Below are 22,547 nucleotides of genomic sequence, written 5' to 3'. Positions count from 1 at the left end.
GGGAGTTTTAAAAATGATCAAGAATATAGGGTAAACTTGATGGAGTGTCATTTTAGAACCATATGGCTTATTCCTTTTATGTACTGATTTGTTGAATTACTTAATAGAAATTCCCTACTATTGAACTCTGCAATAAACCTGTTTCTCGTCATGCGGGCTCCTTTAACTAGAGTGCTGGGATTAATCTCCTAGCGTTTCGTTTAGAATTTGTGATGTGTATTTTAAGTGAGATTGGATTCTTGTTTCTCTTATATACTTCGCCAAAATCTTTTCATTTTTTTTTTCATTCAACACATTTTGAGCTCGTTCAATCATCTAGGCATTCCCGTGTTATAATGAGAGCTCCCTTTAAAAAATAGGGCTTGTTGGAGCACGATTTGATTATGGTGAACTCACTTATTTTAAGCATCCTCCTTGGTAAACTTTGGTAAATGTACACAGCTGTGGCACCTCCACGCTTAAGACCTGGATTATTTTGATCACTTCAAGAAGTTTCCACATTGTCTGCCAATGCTTGGCATCAAGCCATTGATGATGGAACTTTGGAAACTAAAGATATTTTCGTTTTCTAGAGCTTAATGTGAATTGAATGATAGCTGTATGAAGCCTGAGCTGGCCTATAGTTAATGAACACAACGGCTATAGAATCTATGCCCACTATTTCACGTGATGGCGACTTAATTTCTTTTTGCTGCTGAGTACCCATTGGATGGACAGACAACAATATGCTTATTTACCATTCTCTGGAAAGACATTTGGATTACTTGTAATTTGGGGGCTGTTTATGGATAAAGGTATGCAAATCTCCATGTGGGCACCTATGAATTTACATATTTTCATTTCTTTTAGGTACGTATGTAGGGTTGGGATTTCTGGCTCAAACACTAGTTGGATGTTAACTTTACTTAGGATGCTGTCTCCTAAGCAGCAAGGCTTACATTTGTTTCCCACCAGCAGTATATAGGAGTTTCTAACTGTTCTTTATCTTTGCCTACACTTGGAATTGTTGGTCTTTTTATTTACAGCCACTCTGATGTATGCATAATTATAATTTTAAAAATCTGTATTTCCTTGATGACCATAGATACTCAGCCATTTTCTCTGGCTCTATTGTCCATTTACTAATATTTTTGAAGTAAATACTTGAATTTAAAAACCTATTTAAAGATTATATTTTTTATAATAATAATAATAGTTATTATTATTATAGAAACATTTGTAGGCTGGGCTTGGTGGCACACGCCTTTAATCCCAGCACTTGGGAGGCAGAGGCGGGTGGATCATTGTGAGTTCGAGGCCAGCCTGGTCTACAAAGCCAGTCTAGGACAGCCAAGGCTACACAGAGACCCTGTCTTGAAAAACAAACAAACAAACAAACAAACAAATGAAACATTTGTTTATTTTGTGTTTTGGAACTAATATGTCACAATACATGTGCAGAGGGCAGAGGTCAGGAGTCATTGCTCTCCTTGTAGCTAGCAGGTGGGTTCCAGGGATCAAACACACGTCATCAGGCTTGGCAGCATGTGCCACTACCTGCTGAGCCATCTTGGTGGCCCCTCGCTACAGACTTGTTTATCTTATGAAATTATAAGCATTTCTTATGTATTTGGACCTCAGTCTTGTTGTATAATAACAACTTGTAAGGAAGGCATTTTCCCAGACTCTGGCTTACATTTCTCTTTTCCTAGCAGTGTTTTTTGAGACAGAAAATCATAGCTTTGATGGGTGAAGAGAAACACCAGAGTTTCTTTCATGACCTTTGCCCACTCTGAAGCAGTGAGGGTGCTTCTCCTACGCGCTCTTCACCACAATGGCTTCTGCCTTTGTGTTTATGTGTATATCCACTTAGTGTTAAGTTTTGCTCCCAGTGTGAAGTGAAGGCTAAGATCTGTTTTTATTTTCAAATGGATGTAGAGTTGGCTCAGACTCGTTTGTTCAGGACCCCGTTGTATTCGCTTTGGTTTCAGTTATCTTTTTTTGAAATGACAATATGGACAAGCCTGTTTATGGAAGGGGATCAGACATGGAGTCTTACACTGGCTCGGCAAATGCTGTGTCCGTGGTCCCAGGCCCCTTATGGACCACTCATCTTGATCTTGTAAGCTGTGTGTCTACCAGGATGCCAAGTCCCCAGAACGTCCATCACTTCGCTTCTATGTTCATCTTGAGAGAAGGTGGCTGCAGTCCCCTGACTTTGCGCACTTTGGTTGCTTTGGTTCTTGCATCTTCGTATACATTTTAGGTCAGTTTATCAGTTTCTATAAAGCACCTGCTGGGAATTTTGGTTGAGACTACACTGAATCTACAAGCTGAAGGTTTGAGAATCTCCATTTTAACACCGTTGAGTTACACAAGTAAGCACGGCACATCTGTTTACTTAGGTCTCAATTTTCAGCAACATTTTGTGGTTTTCTATGGGTAAGTCTTACATTAGCTTTGTTGAAGTTGTCAAAAATGTGTGTATATGGCTACTATCATAAATGGAGTTGTTTTAAAGATAATTTTAATACATATATGTGCATATCTATTGATTTTAAAAAGTAGAATTCATATCCAGCCACCCTGATAAATACATTTATAATATTTTTCTGGTAGTTTGAGACTCCTTAGGGTTTACCATGAATTCAAGCTTATTAAAGATAAAATTTTGTTTTTTTCTTGCCTCAGTTTCCTTTTTTAACTCTTGAGGAGAAAGTATTTAGTATTCATCATTAAACAGATCTTAGCTGTAGGGTTTCACAAAGTTGTTGTCAGATATTAGGCTGAGAAAGGAATCTTCTAGTCTTAGTTTGTTAAAAACTTTTCCATGAATGAGTAGTGATTTTGTCAAGTGCTTTTCTGCATTTGTTGACTCAACATAATTTTTTCTTTTTATTATGTGTTTACAGCAAATGATGTAGATGTTTGAGTGTTAAACCAATCTTGCAATCTTGGACTAAACCTTACTTAGTTACACTATATTGTACTTTTTAAAGTATTGATGGGTTCGGTTTGCTAATGCTTTGATAAACTTTTTATTTTTATTTTTTGTATCTGTCATCATGAGAAATAATGGTAGTTGCCTTCTCCATAATCCCTTTTTTATTTATTTCAAGTTTGAGAAGCAGGATATTGTTGGGCTTGGGCAAAAAAAAAAAAAAAAAAAAAAAAAAAAGCTGGAAACTTCTTTCCACCTCAGCTTTGTGGGTTTGTGTTAGATGTCACTAGAAAGTCATCTGAGGAAATTAAATTTTTCTGGGGTTTTTAATGTGAATTTTATTTCTCTTAGTGACAGAGAGCTATACAAAATTTCCTGCTGTCTTTGGATCACCTTTATTTAGTACTTACTGTCTCTCAAAGACTCTGCTGTACACCCCAGTTCCCAGTGGGTGCAGTGGGCTATCTAACTAGCTGCACACTCCAGTTCCCAGTGGGTGCAGTAGGCTATGTAACCAACTGCATACCCCAGTTCCTGGTGGGTGCAGTGAGCTATCTAACCAGTCTTCCACCCTTTGAGCCTGACAACCTTCAGGCTTCCTCGTGAGACTGACCTGATTTTCTTTTGTGCCCTAGCCTGCAGCCATCTGCAAGGCTTTCTGTTTGGAGGGCATGTGGAACTCTGACTTCCTTGAAACCCCCTCTAGTGGCTGTTCCTTCTCCCTGGGACACTTTTCCTGACTTTTGGGGTGACTGGCCCTGGTATGGCAGTTCCACTGTAGAGAGGCCATTGTTGACTCTTACTAAACATCTGCATGTCGCCCTGCACTTTGCTGTTGTTGCCCATGCCACCACACTGCTACACGACAGTCAGACCTGGTCTGAATTTTCACTGTTATGTCTCCAGCACCCAGGAAGCTGAATGAGTTCTCAGATCCGTATTCAGCTCGGATGACCAAGTGAATGAATGCACTCTGCGTGTGACTCCTCCCTCGACACAGAGAACTATACAGTGCTGAGGTGGAGGTCAGAGATGATGTTCATAGCTCAAGGCATCACGCCTGAGATACAGGAGTTCAGCAAGATGATGCTCCAGATGTTATTGTAAAGCCCCTGTTTTTACAGCAGACACCCAGGCGACTTGATATAGTCCCTGGTTAAACGCATGTACACATGCCCTGAGTGAGCAGTGAAGATTCTGAAATGCTGTTTTTGTTTTTTGTTTTTTGTTTGTTTGTTTTGAGATATCTGCCCACCACCCCAATCTTCCCTTTCTTTGGTGTTATTATGCTGCCTGTAATGGGATCTGATGGCTGTCACCTCCATCTTAAAGAGCTCTCTCTGTTCTGGGCACCTCCTGCAGCCTTCCATGCTCACCTTGAGCTTTAATATGAGGCTGCTAATCAGCAGAAATGCAGGTTCCCTGGGGAGAAGACTTTACCCAGGCATCCGCATGCCTGAGCTTTTGAGAAATGGCTCCTTCCTGAGCCACTAGGGCAGGGTGGGAAGTGGGCACATCAGCAATGAGCTTCAAGTGAAACACTTGGTTTCACTCAGAGAGTGTTTTCCCAGGTCTCGGGTGGCTTTGGATTCCAGCACTTTTCACCTTGTCCATCCCGTGTCCCCTGCTCCCAGCTCACTTACCTCTTTGTTTATGTAGCCGTCTTTATTGATGTCATACAAATTAAACGTCCACCTTAGTTTTTCATGGACTGTCCCTCTCAGTAAAATCGACAGAGCAGTCACAAAGTCCTAAGGAGGAGAAAAGGCGGGCATAACATTAATCACCAGCCACCGTGTGGGTGGAGAGGAGCCTGACCTCCAGGCGGGACTGTGTGTTTTTACAAACTGACACCTCCCACATCTCTTGTCAGCCGGATAGAAATCGCCCATTTCAGTGAAGAGCCCCTCTCTTCTATTCCCTGCACCCACATCGCTGCACTTCCTGATGCTCTGTATGTGGGGACACTTCCAGGCAGTTAGTTCAGCTTACTGTGCTGATCCTAACCCGTGGCTGCAAAATGGCCGCTCAGCATCCGAGAGCCTGTACATTCCAGTGGCTATGAGCATGGGCCGAGGAAGCATACTGCCTGTGTTCAAAAGCCTCCTCGGCCACTTATACTCTCTTAAACCCTCTTGGAAAAGCTACTCAGTCTCTCTGCCTTGTTTTCTTCTTCTGTAAAATGACAATAAATGGCGATACAGCCTTGCCTTGTAGCGCTATCATAAAAGTTAAGCAGGTTAATAAATGCGCAGTGCTAGGTCCAGAAGCTACCCACCTGGCAAGCAGAGCACAAGGGGGCTCTTAAGCCATCTCTACCACTCCCAGGATCTGGGCGACAAGGAAACGTCTCCTCCCTGTCTTCAGGTGACGCTTGTTAAATAAATAGTTTCTTGTCTTAACTGAAGGCATTTGATAATTAACCCTTTCCCCCAGGGTCCCAGATTAGGAGGGAGAGGCAACGTGGAACCAGGGGACACCCAGTCTGGACCCGTGTACTGTACCTCGAACTTCACGGAGCCTGTCTGGGTGGTGTCAAAGGCATTGAAGAGGTAATGGGCATATGTGCTGGCATCTGCAAAGGAGAGGGGAAGGCGGGTGAGTTGGGGGCAAAGCTCCACAGAGGGCAGAGGCAGCACTGGAAAATGGGCAAGCGTGGGGCCAGAGAGAGGAGAGGGAAGATCCACTAAGCCCCCCCCGGAGTTTAGGTGAGAAGTAAGTTCTAGCGAAATGACAGATAGGTTCTTGTCTTTCTCCTGACCTCGTCATCTTGAGAACGGTTCTACTGCCTGTTTCTCTGGCGGGTGATAATGTGGTGCCTGAAATGAGATGTCCTGAGCAGTGGTCCTTGCTATGGCATGGGCTTTCCCTTGTGAGCAAAGACCTGGGCTTGGAGCAAAGCTATTTATATAGCTGTGCCCATAGAAAGCCAGTGCAACACTTCAGAGTGTCCAATCCACACCTCCATAAAGTGGGAGGTAGCAAGGCTTGACTCTTGAAACATATGAAGCAGTACATTAAACTGAACCTTCCTTGACGCACAGCAGAAAACCATCTGTGTGGAAGTCATAACTGGGAGTCTGCTGCTAGCACGAAGTGAATCTACTTGTCCCTAATACAGAGAGAGGCCCTGCACTGAGTCCCATGCTAGAGAGACACTTGTGTACTGCTGGAAAGGCCCATGACAGAGAGGGCCCAAGAAGGGTGTGGGACACTTGAGTCTCTCTAATGTTAGAACCCAGAAGAGGCATTCTGCACCTGTCCAGTTTGCACCTGTAGACAGGTGACACAAGAAAGCTAGAGGAGGAAGAATCTCCTGATGTGTAAAACTAGACAGGTGGTGGGGGTCCAGGGCTCAGTAACCTGACTTTACAAATAAATACAGCTTCCCGCTCTCTGCAGTTTATTTTGTTCACTGATGTTTAGGGTCTGTAGTAGTTACTGATGCTGTCTTAGCTGTTTAAGGAACCAAGATGCCAAAGCTTTTGCCTCATATACCTTTCTATTCCTGGCCTGCCACATATGAGCTGTGTGATCTCCAGTAAATTGCTTAAGGTCTCTGAAACTCAATTGTTCCTTCTGGGGTCACGACACTCTCTTCCTAGAGCTGTTGTGAGAGTTTCTGGCTCTGCATTATCAACTCGTCCCTTAGAGTGGGTCCACTTTTGTTTTTCAGAGAATTCTATATTTTGTAGTAAGGAGAAGTCTTGTCATGAGTTCTCCTCTGGCCCCGAAGATGACAGAGACAAAGGGCATGAGGGTTGAGGAAGGGAAGGGTTCTGGTTAGGGAGGTTACTGGGGGGCTATTTTCCAAGGATATACTCACCTCCATGGGGGAAAAACTGAGCGTAGATCTGCTTGAACGTCTCCTCATTGACCACACCACTGGGGCATTCCTGTGTGAAGGGGAGAGAGAGTGAGTGCCAAGTGTCTGGGAACCTGTACTGGCCGTGGAGCATGCGCAGGTTCCTCAAGCCCTCTTCTGGGCAGAGACTGGGAAGCATCCATGCACTGGGTATCTTCAGGGAGGCCTCGGAGGAAACCTTATCATGAAAAGCTAGTCTGGAAGTGAGGGGAAGTCATCACAGAATAGGCACTGTGCTGGGAGAGTCTTGGCTTTAGGGCTAGATAGGTCTCCATTTGGATCCTGGTTAAGCCTGTTGTAATTTTTTTTACTTTAGCCAACACATCCTGTGATCTTGAATATACTTACCTGTGGAATGTGGCTCCCTCCCAACAATGTTAGGTGGTACTGAGACTATGGTAGATACCTAAAATGTGGATTTTTCTTCTCTTTTCTGGTCCCTTCTCAGCCAAATGCCCAATTGGGCAACAATCTCCCAGGGCCCTGCCCCAACTCAGCTGGCCACTATTAACATGGCCTCTTCAACATTAGAAGGAAGAGACCCCGGTGGTAGCAGTCCGGACACATGACTGGCATAGTCTGGCTATAGGACAATAAACCACCCTCCGTCAGGAGGGTGCACCTGGAGGGAGGCGACCGGGACACTCCTGCTCTACTCCACCCAGCAATTTCAGGATATGACTGTGCTCTGAGATGTAAGCTTTAAATGCAAACTCCATATCCAGGCTGGGGTACGAGAGCTCCCAAAGCACCCAGAGCAGCCCCAGAAGGCAGGGCTGGACTCTGTGTGTGTGTGTGTGTGTGTGTGTGTGTGTGTGTGTGTGTGTGTTGAACTTTCTTCCTTACACACGCCTTTGCTTTCTGTGTAGCTCGCAGAAAGAGAAGGTCCCAACGGCAGGAGAGGAATGCCGGTGCCACTGATCTAGCTTTCAGGACAAGCGAGCACAGTGGCATTCAGGCTTATACATCAGTCTTTGTGGGTCCCATTAGCACAAATCCCTAGAGCTCAATTCCATCACTATCTGGCCACCAAACAGAGGGCAAAGTGTAAATGTCAAGCTAAGGTTGGCACCTGGGCTAGGACAGCCGCTCTGAGGTCACACCACGCTATGGCCCTTCTCTGCAGTGGATGAGGTTCCTGTCTGCGTCATCCTCCTGTGAGCTTGCCTTCTCACCAGGTGAGGGTTCACAGCGGTAGCCTTCCCCAACCTCTGCACTCTGGGGACCCCCTTTGGGGAAACCACAGTAGGCTTCGAGCCTCTGGGGGAGGGGGAGGTCTCACATTTTTGAATCCCCGGTACAGGACTTGCAGTTCTCTCTTGGTGAAGTTCGTCTGGGCCTCGAGCTGCTCCAGTCCCTCAGGCCGGTGGCAAACCATGGTCATCTCTAGCTCATCCTCGATCTTGTCTGGAAGCAGAGAGTGTGGCGTCAGAGCGGGGCCTCTTTGGTCTCTGTGGGAACTATAGTCTGAGCTGTTAAGAGAGTAATGTTGGGACCTGGGACATGGGGGGCCGGGGAGGGTTTGGGCTGAATCACACTGCAGGTGGTCCTGGGCCTTGAGCCTCACTCCCCTGGCCACTCACTCTTGTGTCCCTTGTGTTATTCTAGGTGTGACAAACAGCAAAGGGGAGGGAAGAGCATCTCAGAGAGAGAGAGAGAGAGAGAGAGAGAGAGAGAGAGAGAGAGAGAGAGAGAGACAGATAGATAGATATGAGGGTAGAAGTGTTCAAAACATAACCACATACACAAAAAACCTTCTCTTTTAAATGACCTTATTTGCATATTCAAATCCGTGCCGCTGGCACTGCGTTCTACGCAGAGACACAGGTAACGGAACAGAATGAGTGCTTCCAAGTAGTAAAGAGGAAGAAGTCAGAACTATTCTCGAGAAGGATAGAGTTTCACCACGTGGGCCAGCAAGGGAGATGCGCGGGAAGACTTAGTGGGAGGTTCAAATTATGGAATGGAAAAAACATGGCTTCAAAGAACCCGGATATATTTTTACAGGCAGTTGTTCTACAATTCCTGCTAGAAATCCTTAAGCACTAGGTGAGCAGGGTGAACGTCTTTGTATAAGGGAAGGTCTCCAGGGCGTCTGAGGGGCTCTCTAAACAGTCACAGAGAATAGGGTTCCACTTCCAGCGTGTGCGCTGAAATGGGGTCTAAGGGTGGGTGCACAGCTTGTTTGCAAACTGCCTGTCGGCTGAACTGCCTGTCCTCCCTCAGAGCACCTCAAAGGTCACCACCCATCAGTGGTACTTTCAGGGCTCAGCCTCACTCACGGATGAGTACTTACGTTCCTTTGGGCCCTGCCAGAATGCTGTCTGCAAATTTATTCCAGTCAAGGATCATTTAGCATCTACCCTGCTCTGCCTGGTGTTGTCATGCAGGCATCAGCCAATCCATATATTGAACAAGCCCAACTTCCGCCTCGTGAAAACACGGGTGAGGTGGGCAGGCTGCTGGGAACATAGGAACCCCACTGCACTGTGACACGTCAGAGAGGAGGCAGGCGTGGGTTTGCCTCGCAGAACAGGGAGAGCAGGTGTAATAACGGTAGGCTTCCTGTAATCAGGGTTGGGCTCCTTGTGCCAGATTTCCTCTGCTACTGCCAATTTTCTCTCTGCTACTTAATTCCCAATACGAAACAGATCCATCAAAATTTATATCCTTGTGCAGAGTCGCAACGGTAATGGAAGTTAGAGAGTAAAGCTCCAATAATGTGGCAGCAAAGCCTAATTGTTATCTCTCTTATGTGCTGAGCGGCACATATCACCTAATCCTTCTGGGATTGAGGCAGATAAAAGGATTCAATAGGAATAAGATACTCTGTTTATGTTACATTGTGGCAAGTGGCCAATTTCCTCACAATTCCTACAGAGCCTTTAATTATTGTCAAGCTTGTAGCTAATGAGTTAAGTACCAATTACCTAAATGCAGAAAGTTTCTGTGTAAATCAAAGGACCAGTGCCCACGAAGGGATAGCAAGGGAACCCTAAGTGTAATGCAGAAAGCTCACATGTGTCTGGTGAGATCGCAAACTCACCCTGAGACCAGCTGCTGGTTAGTCCTAGCACAAACATGCATGTGTCTTTAAAAATGCATGAAGCCTTTAAACTTCAGAAGGGGCTGTAGGTTTATAATAGACCTCACATATCGCCCCTCAAAGATTCGCTGGGCGATGCCTGGGTAGCCCCAGTAAAGGAAGAAGAGTTAACAAATTACATTAAAATATAAATTAGAAAATGGAAAACTATATTTTGGAAAGAAATGATTTATCTTTGAAGGTGTCTACCTGTGAATGTTTATCAGACTCAGAAGAGTAAAGATTGTGTGTGTGTGTGTGTGTGTGTGTGTGTGTGTGTGTGTGTGTGTGCATGAGTGTGTGGTATTGAGCTATTTCTTAATCTCCTTGTGGCTGACTCTTTATAAGCTAAGGGAACTTCTTTGCAGAAGCTTAAAAGAAAAACTTTCAACTCAGAACCAGGACTCACTTCCCATCCCCTTGCTAAGATGTGCTGATTATTGAGGCACTGGCTGTTAAACCCGCTTTATTAAGACAGAGAAGTTGCTCCCGTTAACCAATGATAGGCTTGCTCTCTGGGAGGCAGGGTCGAGTTCCAGAAGAGATTCTACAGGCTGTGAATACTCGGTTATTGATGGCCAAGCTTGTGCTTCCTGTCATCCAAGACAGGAGAAATTTAGGTCACTGGGGTTCAAGGCATAGGGAAGTAGCCACCTATAAGTGTGAGGGGTTTAAACCAGTAAGTAAAAATGGGACTTGTGTAGCCATCAAGTATATGCATAAATGCATACAAATTTTGTCAACTATTTCGAAGGTAAAACTTGATGAAGCGATACTGTCGTTGACTGATGTGAGATGTACTTTAGCCTTGGCAAACCTGTGCTGCTAGGACCCTCGTGAGTCATGGCCTTTGACTGGAAAGCAATACTTTAACTTGCCCACAGTTGTCTAGGCTTGACCACATCTGGGCATTCCTCTCCTTCATGCCACTTGGCAAGTTCAATGGTCCGGACCACTGTAAATATATATATTTTGGAAGGGTGGTTTTTCACATCTCTCCTGAAGCCACTCAGGGATTCCTTCGATGTCTCTAGGAAGAGCCAGTAGAGGGAAGACACTGGACAAGCTCCCAGAACTCACACATGGGGAGCTTCCTTACTGTTTGGCTCTTGTGAGTGTTCAATGCCAAATGCTGCTTGCTGTTGTTTTCATTATTAAAGATAATGATGAACTAATTACTAAGTCAGACTTAGTTTGGGTGAAAACTAAACTTCAGGTTAATGCTGTGAGAATTTCTGTTTGATAAAAAGCAATGAGAATTATTTTCTATTTGTAAATGTTATTTAAAAAAGTAATCTGTCAACTGCTTTCACGCAACTTTGTGTGTGATGGTGTGAGGGGTCCAGTGCTCTTCCTACCTGATATTTAGAAGTAAGTTATCTTAATAGAGAAGGTGATTTTTTTCTAACAAGTGACTCACAAGGTGATGGAAACCTACCACTGGGGAGAAATGTGAGCTGGAACAACACACTGTAGAGGATGACACTGTGGAGAGGCCCAGATAAAACAGTGTATGATTTAGAGTAAATGGTTTTTAAAAAATACTTTAGGGTTTTGAGTTAGTCAGGATATTGGATGCACGAAAACTTTAGACTCTCCTAGAAAAAAATTGTATGTATCAAGCCTGCCATAGTGTGCCAGTGAGTTCTGTGTCTTTTGAACAGGGACCATGCAAAGGTCTTCGATTGTCATTTCCCCCCAAGCTCTGGCACTAACTCTTTTTGTCTGAGGCTTTGATGACATCGACCAACAGTGACAAAGCTGGACCTTGATTTCAGCCAGTCCAGGACTCTTTCATCAGATTCAGCTTCCATATGTCCCCACAGTGGCTTCTACCTCAGTGGATCACAGATGACCAGCTGGTTTGTGACTAGCCTTGAGGTATCTGATGTCTGTGAACAAGCAGTGGGGACCCATACCTGGGATGCATCTGGTACTTAAAGTGTCTTCTCTGGCTGAAATTAAAGGCCAAATAAAGACCCCAAACTATGACCATTTCCTTCCTGCCTTGGAATAAAGCTTCTCGTGTGTGTGTGTGTGTGTGTGTGTGTGTGTGTGTGTGTGTGTGTGTGTTGGGCAGAGAGGGGAGAGGAGATCTGGGCTGTATTTTATACCCGCCCATCCACCCCTCCATTCCATTTTGAGGCTACAAAATTGTGGGATCCTTAGCTTGAATGTCATCCAAAGAGGGGTTGTATAAGAAATACATAGAAAGAAGCTCATATTTTATATAAAATAAATGAAATATATTTAAAACCAGCTGCCAATGTTTATAAACAAGAAATCCATGACCAGGTTTATATTTCTGACTTCTCTCAGAAAACCTTGAGTCTCAAATTCTCACTAGGGCATCATTTACTGGAGCTAGGCACTCTGGGTAAGTAGACTCTGTCGTTCACCTAGGACTCTTTTTTTTTTTCTGTTTTGTTTTTTTCTCTTTTTGAGACAGGCTCTTTCTGTATATCCTGGCCATGCCCAGCTTCTCCACCATGCCCAGCTTCTCCACCATGCCCAGCTTCTCCTCAGGTTCTTTTAATGCAACAAAGCTTCCTGCCTGGCTCGGAAGCCATTGAGTACGGCTCGTGACGAGACCTGCTTAGCCTCCCCACCACCTGCCTTTCTCCTGTCTTTGTCAATGATATTTTCTCACAAAGAACGTGAAGTGGATGATAGGAACTAGATAACACAATAAACATGGATAAAGAAAAACTGTTTTAGCAAAATGCTGATTTGATTGGACGGCCGGACTGTGTTGGGGGGGAGGGGGGAGGAGAACAGAGAAAATTCAGGTCATTTATTCTAAACAGTTAATATACTTAAGCTACAGCTCAGCTCTGAGCTTTATTTTATGGTTGTTCAATAACCATGGAAGGACAATTATGAGTCTCTTTAGAGGAACAAAGCTTTTGTTAAACCTCATCTCTAAGTGAAACACCCCTACCTGTTTATAACATAGACTGAGTTTGCTAAGAAGGGGCACAAAATCTGGTAAACGAGAAAGCTAACTGCAGAATATACATTTGATTGAGAAGTTGTTCCTTTCCAAGTAATGTGACCAAGACAATCAAGTTAGTGTAGACTTTTTTTTTTTACCTCTCTGATACTGGTAATACCACCAGGCGATGTCTAGGAAAAAGTAAGAAAACATTTTACCAAATCCATTCATTTCAAAACACAACACACTTTTATTGTCATCGGAGAGGCACTGTGAGGAAGTTCTGGTCACCACTCAGCTTGCCATATGCAAGGGGCTTTGGACGAGCAGGGCGGAGCCTGGCTTTCCCATCCCTTTCCCACAGTCAGAACAGGCACGAGCATCGGGTCACCTCCCAGTGCCCATGCCACCAGCAGGGCTCACCCAGCATGCTGAGCCATGCAGTCATGCAGCCCAAAGAGAGATGGGATGGCACGTGGCGGAGGATGCAGATGTGGATGGCTTCTTGGAAATGCCCACAGGTTTGATTGAAGAGTGGCTTTTAAGATACCCTCCACCATGAGAAGGCCCCATTACCTCTTACTTCTTTGTGATTTAGCTATGGATCTTGTAGGGTAATTTCTTCAACAACTATCAATAAAGTATCTATTGTTATACGCCAGTGAATAAACGATACATTTACTGCTCTCAACGGAGCTTGCAAGCTACACAGTTCGGCTCCTTTCCTCCTTTCTTAAGTGCGATAAGCAACTCAGATGTAGAAGAGAAAAAGTGCAATTGATGCTAAGAATTAGCATATTATGTGTGTGACAGAGCGGGTGCTGGCTAAGTCTTTTACTGTGCTATGTATGAAATACAGGAGAAACACCAGACCTGGAACATCCCCCATGGCACGTGAGCTGGGTGAGCCTAGGTTCCCAGAGAGCTCTTACTGGATGCCTTCCTGCTGGCCTTTCGGGTCTATGTGCTGGCTACTCTTGCTTTCCCCTATGAACTCCTACTTGAACTCACTCCTGCCTTGCTTGCACCCTTGGCTAAAGGTGTGTCAGACAGTCCAGCCAGCATCCTCAGTGTGTTCTAGTTCCCACAGGCCCACAGACCCAGACTGGAATGGCTTCTGTTCATGGTGTTCCTAAGAGTGGTAGTTCAGAGAGCTGGGTATTCACTGATACCAAACATGGCACTCGAGTGTATGTGTGCACACTCACATGTTGTGGCATACATGTGTAAGTCAGAGGACAACTTGTAGGGGTTGGTTTTCTCCTACCACCAAATGTATCCCAGAGATCAAAGTCAGGTCATCCAGTTTGGGGATAAGCAGCTTTACCCCTTGAGCATCTCACCAGCTCTAGTGGGATGTTTTAAAATTCTCTCCTTCCCTCCCTTCCTCCCTCCCTCCCTCCCCTCCTTTCTCCCTCCCTCCCTCCCGCCCTTCCTCCTTCTGTGTTATAGACATTTGTGAGCCCTGTGACCTGAGTGCTAGGATTCCGGTTCTCAGGACTGAGCAGCAAGTGAGACTAAGTGCTGAGCCATCTCAAGCTCTGTGGGCTACATTTTTAAAAGCAGTATGAGATTAGTAGAAAAGTTCCCCCAGAAAGTATTGAAGTTTCAGGCTGGAGAGTTGGCTCAGAGGTTAAGAGCACTGACTGTTCTTCCAGAGGTCCTGAGCTCAATTCCCAGGAATCACATGGTGGCTCACAGCCATCTATAATGTGATCTGATGCCCTCTTCTGGCCTGAGGGTGTACATGCAAGCAGAGCACTATATACATAATAATACATAAATAAATATTTTTTAAAAAGTATTGAAGTTTCTCTGTTAACACCCTGCATTGTATAGTTTATTTGTTAAAGTTGACTTACTAATGGCCGATGAGCCAACATTGACACATTAGTAAAAATGGAAGTCCATTATTCATCTGAGATTTCAACCATTGTGCTTTGTGGTTCCATGGGTTTTGACAAATGCATGTCAAGGGTCTATTGCTACAGCATCCCATAGAATAATCTTACTGCCTTGCCCACGTGCTTACAAATATGAATTGATCCTCTCTGCCCTGCCAGAAATGTGATAGGTTCTGGAAGGAATGACAAGATTCAACAATTGTCTACAACGTAGTCTTGTTGCCAGGGAGGCACACAAGCAGACCAGAGGCTGCAAATCAAGTGCAAAGGGTCATGGGAAGGTAGTCTAGATAGGTCCAGGTGATAGACTTGTGAGGCATATGAGGCTGAGGGCTGGAGAGTAACTGCTTGGTGAAAGAGGGTGAAACATTTTCAACCACCTGTTTTCATGTACAGAGTCCAGATATTTAGATTTGTCAAGAGAAGCCATGAATGAAAAATGTGTGTTACTCAAATCTTAGATGATATCAACGAATGACATCTAAAACATATAGCATGTGATAGAATTAACATGACCATGGGAAGGATGCTATGAGCTGCTGGTCTCAGGATAAACACGGCTGTGGGAAGGATGCTATGAGCTGCTGGTCTCAGGATAAACACGGCTGTGGGAAGGATGCTATGAACTGCTGGTCTCATGCTCTTCATTGGAAACCCATTCCAGAGCAGCAGCATGGGTGGCTAAGAACAGGGGCCTGAAGGGAAGAAGTGGCTTAACGCTACCTCCTAAAGGCTCAGGACCAGATGGGAGAGAAGTCAGAGAAGATTCCAAAGAGAGAGAATAATTTAGTTGAATCTTGAAGAAAAGAGAGACAAGGGGCTAACATTTGTGAAAACACAGAAGCAAAGAGACCAAATAGGGTGGGTTATTTTGTAGCTGAGCTGAACTCCCACAGAGAACAACTGGGAAAGATAGGATGAAGGTGTTTGAAAGCTAAGATGGCGGCTTGCCTCAAAGAAGCAACCCGTGTCTAGATCAGGGTTGTCTTTTATTATCTCTTAGAAGCTGAAGACTGAACCAAATGCCTTCCATGTGGGAAACATTATGTTCACCATTTAGTGGAATTTGTTGGGTGTGTAAAAGGCAGGACCTAGGGGAAAGAGATGGATACAGCAACAGATATATAGGTGCTTTGTGTATTAGACAGATCAGGCACAGAAATAAAACTAACAATGGATATATGCCCAAGAAAAGAGACTCCAAAGCCTGGAGAATTCCATCAGAGAACCAGAATGTATACGAAGTGTTAATTAAGAATTGTAGAATTGAAAAATATGTTACCCGAGATCACCAATTCACCAGAATTATTTTAGAATAGATTAGACACAGATGAAAAGAGAGCCAACTATTTGGTAGACAGAACAGGAAAGACAGAAGGAAAGAGAAAGAAGGGAGGGATGAAGGAAGAGGATGTAGGTAAGATATGTATGCACGTGTATATGTACATAAACATATATATGATTAACACCTCCCCCAAAGAAGGAATGTAGGTAAGGTATGTATGCACGTGTATATGTACATAAACATATATATGATTAACACCTCCCCCAAAGAAGGAATGTAGGTAAGGTATGTATGCACGTGTATATGTACATAAACATATATATGATTAACACCTCCCCCAAAGAAGGAAACAAATAATGCTGATGATGCAATATGTGAAGAGACACTAAGACTGAAACATAAGAAACCACAGATTTGAGCCTGTGTGGTGGTGCATGCCTTTAATCCTAGCACTCAGGAAGCAGAGGCAGCCTGGTCTGTAACGTGAGTCCAGGATAGCCAGAACTGCACAGAGAAACTCTATCTCAGAAAACCAACTCCTTCCAAAAAAGAATGAAAAGAATAAAAGAAGACACAGATTCAGGAAGCTCTATAAATAAACACAAGCAACATAAAAACAAAACCACATGGAAAACCCCAGAGATACACCGCTAAAAACAACAACAACAACAACAAATATAAGTAGAAAATCGTCAATGCAAGATGCTGATCATCAGATAAAAACCAGACCTAACCCAATGCCACTTGATGCTCCATGCAAACATAAACTTAAAAAAATACTGGAGTGGCTGAGTTCTATCAGGTGAAGTACATGGTAAGTTAAGAAGCTTTAGTAAAGATAAAAAGGAGTTTCGGGACATTAGAAAGTTCGTCATTTAGGAGAATGTGACAACTCTAAGTTAGTATGAATTAACATTGTTTCAAATATACTTAAAGCAAAGACTAACTGAACTAAAAGAAAAAAAATAACACATTCACAGACATAACTGAAGAGTTAAAAATTCCTCTCGTGGAACAAATAATTGACAGTTAGTGACTGCTAGGGAAGGAAGAGTCAATTCTTTTCAGGGGTGTGGTCAGGGCGTGGTCAGGGGTGTGGTCACAAGTGTGCCCATACTTCAGTACAGTGGTTCTCAACTTTTCTAAAGCTGAGACTCTTTAATACAGTTCCTCATGCTGTGGAGACTCCCAGCCATCAGACTATTTTCCTTGCTACTTCATAACTAATTTTTCTACTGTTAGGAATCATAATGTAAATATTTTTGGAGACAGAGGTTTGCCAAAGGGGTCATGACCCACAGGTTGAGAACCACTGCTCCAATAGATGACCCCAAAATCATGCATATGTGAGTAGCATTAATTAGATGCAACAGGTTATTAAAAAGAAAGAGTTGTTGTTGCTCTCTCTCTCTCTCTCTCTCTCTCTCTCTCTCTCTCTCTCTCTCTGTGTGTGTGTGTGTGTGTGTGTGTGTGCGCGTGCGCACGCGTGCACGAGAAGGGGGAATCTGGGAGAAGCTGGAGAGGACAAATCAATATTATAGAAGTGCATTGCATGCATGCATAAAATTCTCAAAGAGTCAGTAAAAATATCACACACACACACACACACACACACACACACACGCACGCACGCACGCACAAATATAAGCAACCCATCATGTCAGTATTAGCATAGGAGATCTGATCAACACAACACATGAAAGGCCTCACTGATGCACAGAGCTTCTACCCAACTGTCACAAATACGGTTCATTCTTTCGCAGTGCACGAGGAACATTTACCTAGACCGATCTTTCCCAGGGACCTAGAGCTAGTCTCCATGAAGTCTGAGGACCGAAGTTACTCAGGGTGTGTTCGTAGATGGGAACCAAGCGTGATGCCAGGAACAAACCAGAGTGCTAAGAAGTCCTCAGTGACGAACCAAGCACGCCCCTGGGAAATTCCTCATTCTCCCAATTTATCACATATTAATTTCGAAGGCGCTCATGTCTCAGAAACATTCATGCTGTTCTGCATGAAATTACGATGACAGGACGTGTCAAAACATGTGGGATGGTGTTGAAGCTATGCTCAAAAGGAGGTTCTAGAAGCTGTAAATAATTTACATGACAATGTGTACAAACAGGACAGGCATCGTACTCCCTCTTAAAAATCTTACTCCCAGTAGGAGCTGTGTCAGTGATCATATGCAGGCATTTAAAGTGTTACTTTGTCCCTTCCCTTAGACACGGATGAATGCTTTGTTTGCATGAGGTCAGCAGTCATTTTTGATCAATGGCTTCCCCTACCAATCAGGGCTAAAGATCCTTCTCCGTCTGCAGATAGCAGAGAGGGGAAAAGTCCCATTTGGTCTCAAAAGCATAAGGCTTAGATTCTCACTGCGGAGACTCTGAGGTGAGTAAAAAATCTACCCAGACCCACACATTGCACACAGCTCGTCAGCTCTGATCTTTATCTACCTAACGAGTCCCGTGAGTGCCCAAGCTCAGCCTGATAAAGATTTTTCTGAGTGTTCCAGATATTTTTTTTTTCAGTTTTCTTGGTTCAATAAAACTCAAATCATGTTTTGCTTCAAGCGTTTGTTCTCTTAATCTTGAAACCCCTCCTGCCCTTTTTAAGCAAAATTGAATTTATACATTACTCATTCATTTACACCTGTCCTGAGAACGTTCCTAAGAAGCAATCCTATAGAGAAAAAAAAAATACTTGAGTGCTTCTTGCTTCTGTTAAATGGAAGCTAAGGATCAAAGGAGCTGAGAGACCTGCAGCACGGAGCCTGTTAGGGCTCACTGCCCTTTCTCCCAACGGGAGGGCACACTTGGTCTTCTGATCCACAGGGCACTGAATGTGTGTGCAGATGAAGGCTGTCAAACGTCTCCTGCGGCTTCTTAGCAGGTGGGCATTTACTGTCAGAAATAAGTCTCAGCAATCTAACACAGCCATTAAAAGTCCGCAGGTCACTGTATACACAATGGAGTCCACGTCCCCATATCTCCAAGTGGCATCCTCTGCAGCTGAACCTACGGCTGTGCTGCAACTTAGGATCGTCGGTCTCCCTGGAGCTCCTCAGCCACAGGCAGAAGGATCCAGGTGATATTTTAACTGGAGCGTTTTGTCTAGAAAAAGTGCCCAAGATGATATTTTTGACAGTTTACTTAGTCACTCAAGTAGTCTCTGTGGCTCTAGGGGGCAATTAGTCAAACAAAATCCAAATCCTACCACAAGCTAGCATTTGGATGGCAGCGGGGGAACCCCCCTGCCATCCCCCCCTCCCGTGGGCTCTCCTTTGGACTCAGCAGGATGGTGACCCTGACCTTCCAGCCTGTGGAGCTAGCCTGTTAATGAGCACTGCTGACCTGTGTAAGGGGCAGCACTCTCAAGAGCTAGGCTATCTCTGCAGGAAATAACGGGAGAACATGGGTGGCTTCTTACTGTTCCTCCTGACCAAGAAACGGTGATGACAATTCATTGCAAACAAAAAGTCTCCAGGAAGGAAGGGTGGGTTTTGTTTGTTTGTTTGTTTGTTTAAGGTGGAGGAAAGAAGGGAGTGAACAGAGAAACTGAAGAAATTGCTCAGAGTGAGAGTCCAAGAGGATTTATCTCTGATAAGCCTAACATTTACTCCTGGTGGAAATTCACCCAATGGGTGAGGTGTGCCCTCTGTCCACCTGCTAGGTACAGATGCTCTCCAAGCAGTGTGTTCGCTTTGGTGGGTTCTTAAATGCCCAACAGCTGCTCTTGGGCAGGAAGAAGTCATCACTTATCAATGTTCTTCCTGTCAATATTCCCACCAGGCTATCGGTGTGAAGTGAAGAAGTGAAGCGGTTCTGCTTTGGGGAAGATGAGTCCCCAGGATAACAGGTCCCCAGCATATTATCACTGCTATTTCAGGACACGTGACATGCGTTCAACTGCCTCAAATCAGTGTGCTAAAGAGTCAAAAGCTGATTTCATCTAATCAGCTTGGTCTGTAACCCAAGATAACAGCTTTTCCTTGTCACTAGTGCAAACATAAACTTCCACGCATTCTGTGGGATAGCTCAGGCAGAGACGTAATGGAAGGAAGGTAGCTGAGACCGTGTCTGCTGTATTATGTGCCTTGCTTGGTGGGCTCAGAGAGCACAGTAATAGTTTTAGAATTGATCTGATCATCTCACTGTCCCTAGGAGGAATATGGCTATTAGACTAATATGAGTTATAGCCATAAGTGCCTTGTAGCTGTAAATCTAGGTGAGATGAGGTCTGCACAATATCCCCGTGCACAATAGGAACCAAACTGCATAATTCAATTCTTGCTTGTATTATGACGGTGATTTTAAGGCATTCTCAACGGCGGAATCAATGGGCAAGCGGTCAGACACTGTGCAGGTCATGAATATGCATATCCTGACAGATCTAGTTAATTAAATGGGCTTCTTTTTTCATATCGGGAGAGTTTCCTCTTCTGTGATTTACTCTGTTAAAAGGGCACTCAATTGTCAGTTCAGGTTGGACTCTGGCTGGCTAACATGCCCATTATTGTCTATATTAACTGTAATGGTTGTTAGCAGACTCAAGACTCAGGATGAAAGAGCATCAAGACTGAAGGTGGCCATGGAACAGGGCAAGGTATCTGTGGGTAATGAGACCAGAAACAGTGCCTGGAGCATTAGCAAATAGACGTAATAACTGGCAGTCATTGAGAGGATTTCTTGCCTCTTTCTCCCTCGAGTTATCACATGGCTCCATGTCCTCTGCCCTTAATAATCCAGGCAGTCATTGCGTGTACTGTTTTGGTCTGTTTCTTAGCTGGAGAAGGCCACTGGACATTACCCTCAGCTGCCATACGAACTGCCAAATGTGAGGACTGCAGTCAGTCAGTTTGTATGAGAATGTGTGCGCCTGCCCAGAGGCATGAGGCGATGTCAAGGTAGCACCCTCCTTCCCAGGACTCAGTGTGGAAGCCTCTTAACTGTGCACTTAATAAATGAAGCCTTGGCAGACACACCTTGAATTATTAATGAAGTTATTCAGCTTTGATTGTTTCCTTCTTTTGGGGAAAGGTTATTCACTCAAAGCCTTTGCTTAGACTACACAATACATCACAATTGGGCATATTTTATGTGCAGCTTTATGGTGATAATAGTTCTGTCTCATTTAGAAGCAAATCAGGCATTATGAACTTCGTGATTTATTAATATATTGATCTCTAGAAATGTCAGCGCATCTCACATCCCGTCAGAGAGCCGGGAGCAATCAGCGGAGAGCCAATAAAAATGTAAAATGAGCCATCATAAAAAGAGGAAATGCAGCCAGTTTCAAAGCCCTGCTGGCTTCCTGAATTGTTTCAGGACCCAGATCAGTACCACAAAGGCACCCCAGCAATGAAACCCAGGCAGTGGGGGAGTGTCTTGGAGGGCTCTGTCCCACTTACATCTACTCTGAGTAAAAATAGATCTCATGGACTGAAATAGAAACCAAGAGGTGAGGAGGGGGTTTGATGTGGGAGAGGGGCCGGGGCTGGTTCCTGGGGCCAGACAGTCCTGGAGGAAGATGAGGGGTCTCTTTCTGTGAGGCTCACCACTACACCCACTACTTGCCTGCTGAGGTAACTTCAGCTTCACCCTAGCATAGAAAGGTTTACACTGAGGTGCTGTTTACCTTGGGGTGACCCTCCACACACCTCTGTGGGGATCCTCTGTAACAGCCTTGTTATCCAGTCACACACAAACCTCTGTCTCTATGAGAGTCCACCGCCAGCTGACATCATTCCCACTCATCCTGGAAACCTGACTGGAGTACTTAGCAAGTCCTCCGTGTGTGTTAAGTGAGTAGCACTATGCGAGTGTGGCCGGAAATAGAGAGTGTTGTGTTCACTGGCCGGCTCATTCTGTAAAGTCGACAGTTTAGCTCACAAATCATGGTAACTGTCCCATCATTGGCTCACTTCTTTTAAGTGGGAATTTCACCATTTATTTCACATAAAAATTTGGGACGCTGGCTTCTCTAGAGGTGGTGGCTGTGCCGTGCTTCCATTCCTATATGAGAACTCTAGCAGCAGAGGAGCAGCAGCCAGTTCTGGCCAGAAAATGCACTCTCTAGTTAGGTGCCGTTACTCCTTGCATGGGAAGTGCAAGGAGCATTTATTCACTGTGACTCATTCAAACTCCCTGGGCAGTGCTGCAATCCCGACCCGACAGCACCATTTTTCCAAGTGACTTTTAGGTGTTTGTGGCAGTCTAGAAACATGACCAAATTTCATTTTTGGGGGGTGGGGTGGGGGGAGGGGTCCAAAACGCCGACGAGCATCCTGGGTGCTTTGTTTACATCATCTCACTTAATTCCCTGTAGCTTTTCAGTATCACTATGACATATTCAGTGTCAGTTTATTATCAGCTAAATATTTCCATTCCCATTTTATCTGGAGACGCAGCATCAGAAGCCTTCCAGAGGTGACGAGTGGCGAGCAGACCCTGCTTGGCCCGATGCTTTTCAGTCATCCCGAAGGTCTCTGCTGGGTCTGTTCTCCCGTGTCTGTCTCCACAAGTTGGAGACCAGTCAAGCCTCTCTACTT

At 44.5% G+C, this 22,547-nt stretch overlaps 1 protein-coding gene across 5 annotated transcripts in view; it reads right to left on the bottom strand.

Moving 5' to 3' along the window:
* KCNIP1 (potassium voltage-gated channel interacting protein 1) overlaps positions 1-22,547 on the bottom strand; it is a 357,410-nt gene that overhangs the window by 9,619 nt on the left and 325,244 nt on the right. For 3 of the 5 annotated variants that reach the window (XM_084762896.1, XM_084762897.1, XM_084762894.1), the window contains exons 2-5: positions 8,068-8,192; positions 6,747-6,816; positions 5,425-5,495; positions 4,564-4,671 (exon numbers count right to left, since the gene is read on the bottom strand). In XM_084762896.1, the coding sequence (XP_084619022.1) occupies positions 4,564-4,671; positions 5,425-5,495; positions 6,747-6,816; positions 8,068-8,192 (374 nt within the window). Of the gene's footprint in view, positions 1-4,563; positions 4,672-5,424; positions 5,496-6,746; positions 6,817-8,067; positions 8,193-12,963; positions 12,997-22,547 lie in introns of all 5 variants that reach the window. The other 2 variants (XM_084762895.1, XM_084762898.1) reach the window with 1 other exon arrangement.

The sequence above is a fragment of the Acomys minous genome (assembly GCF_964271855.1).
Source record: "Acomys minous genome assembly, chromosome: 16".
NCBI classification, from domain to species: Eukaryota; Metazoa; Chordata; class Mammalia; order Rodentia; family Muridae; genus Acomys; species Acomys minous.
This window is presented reverse-complemented; position numbering and strand designations above follow the sequence as displayed.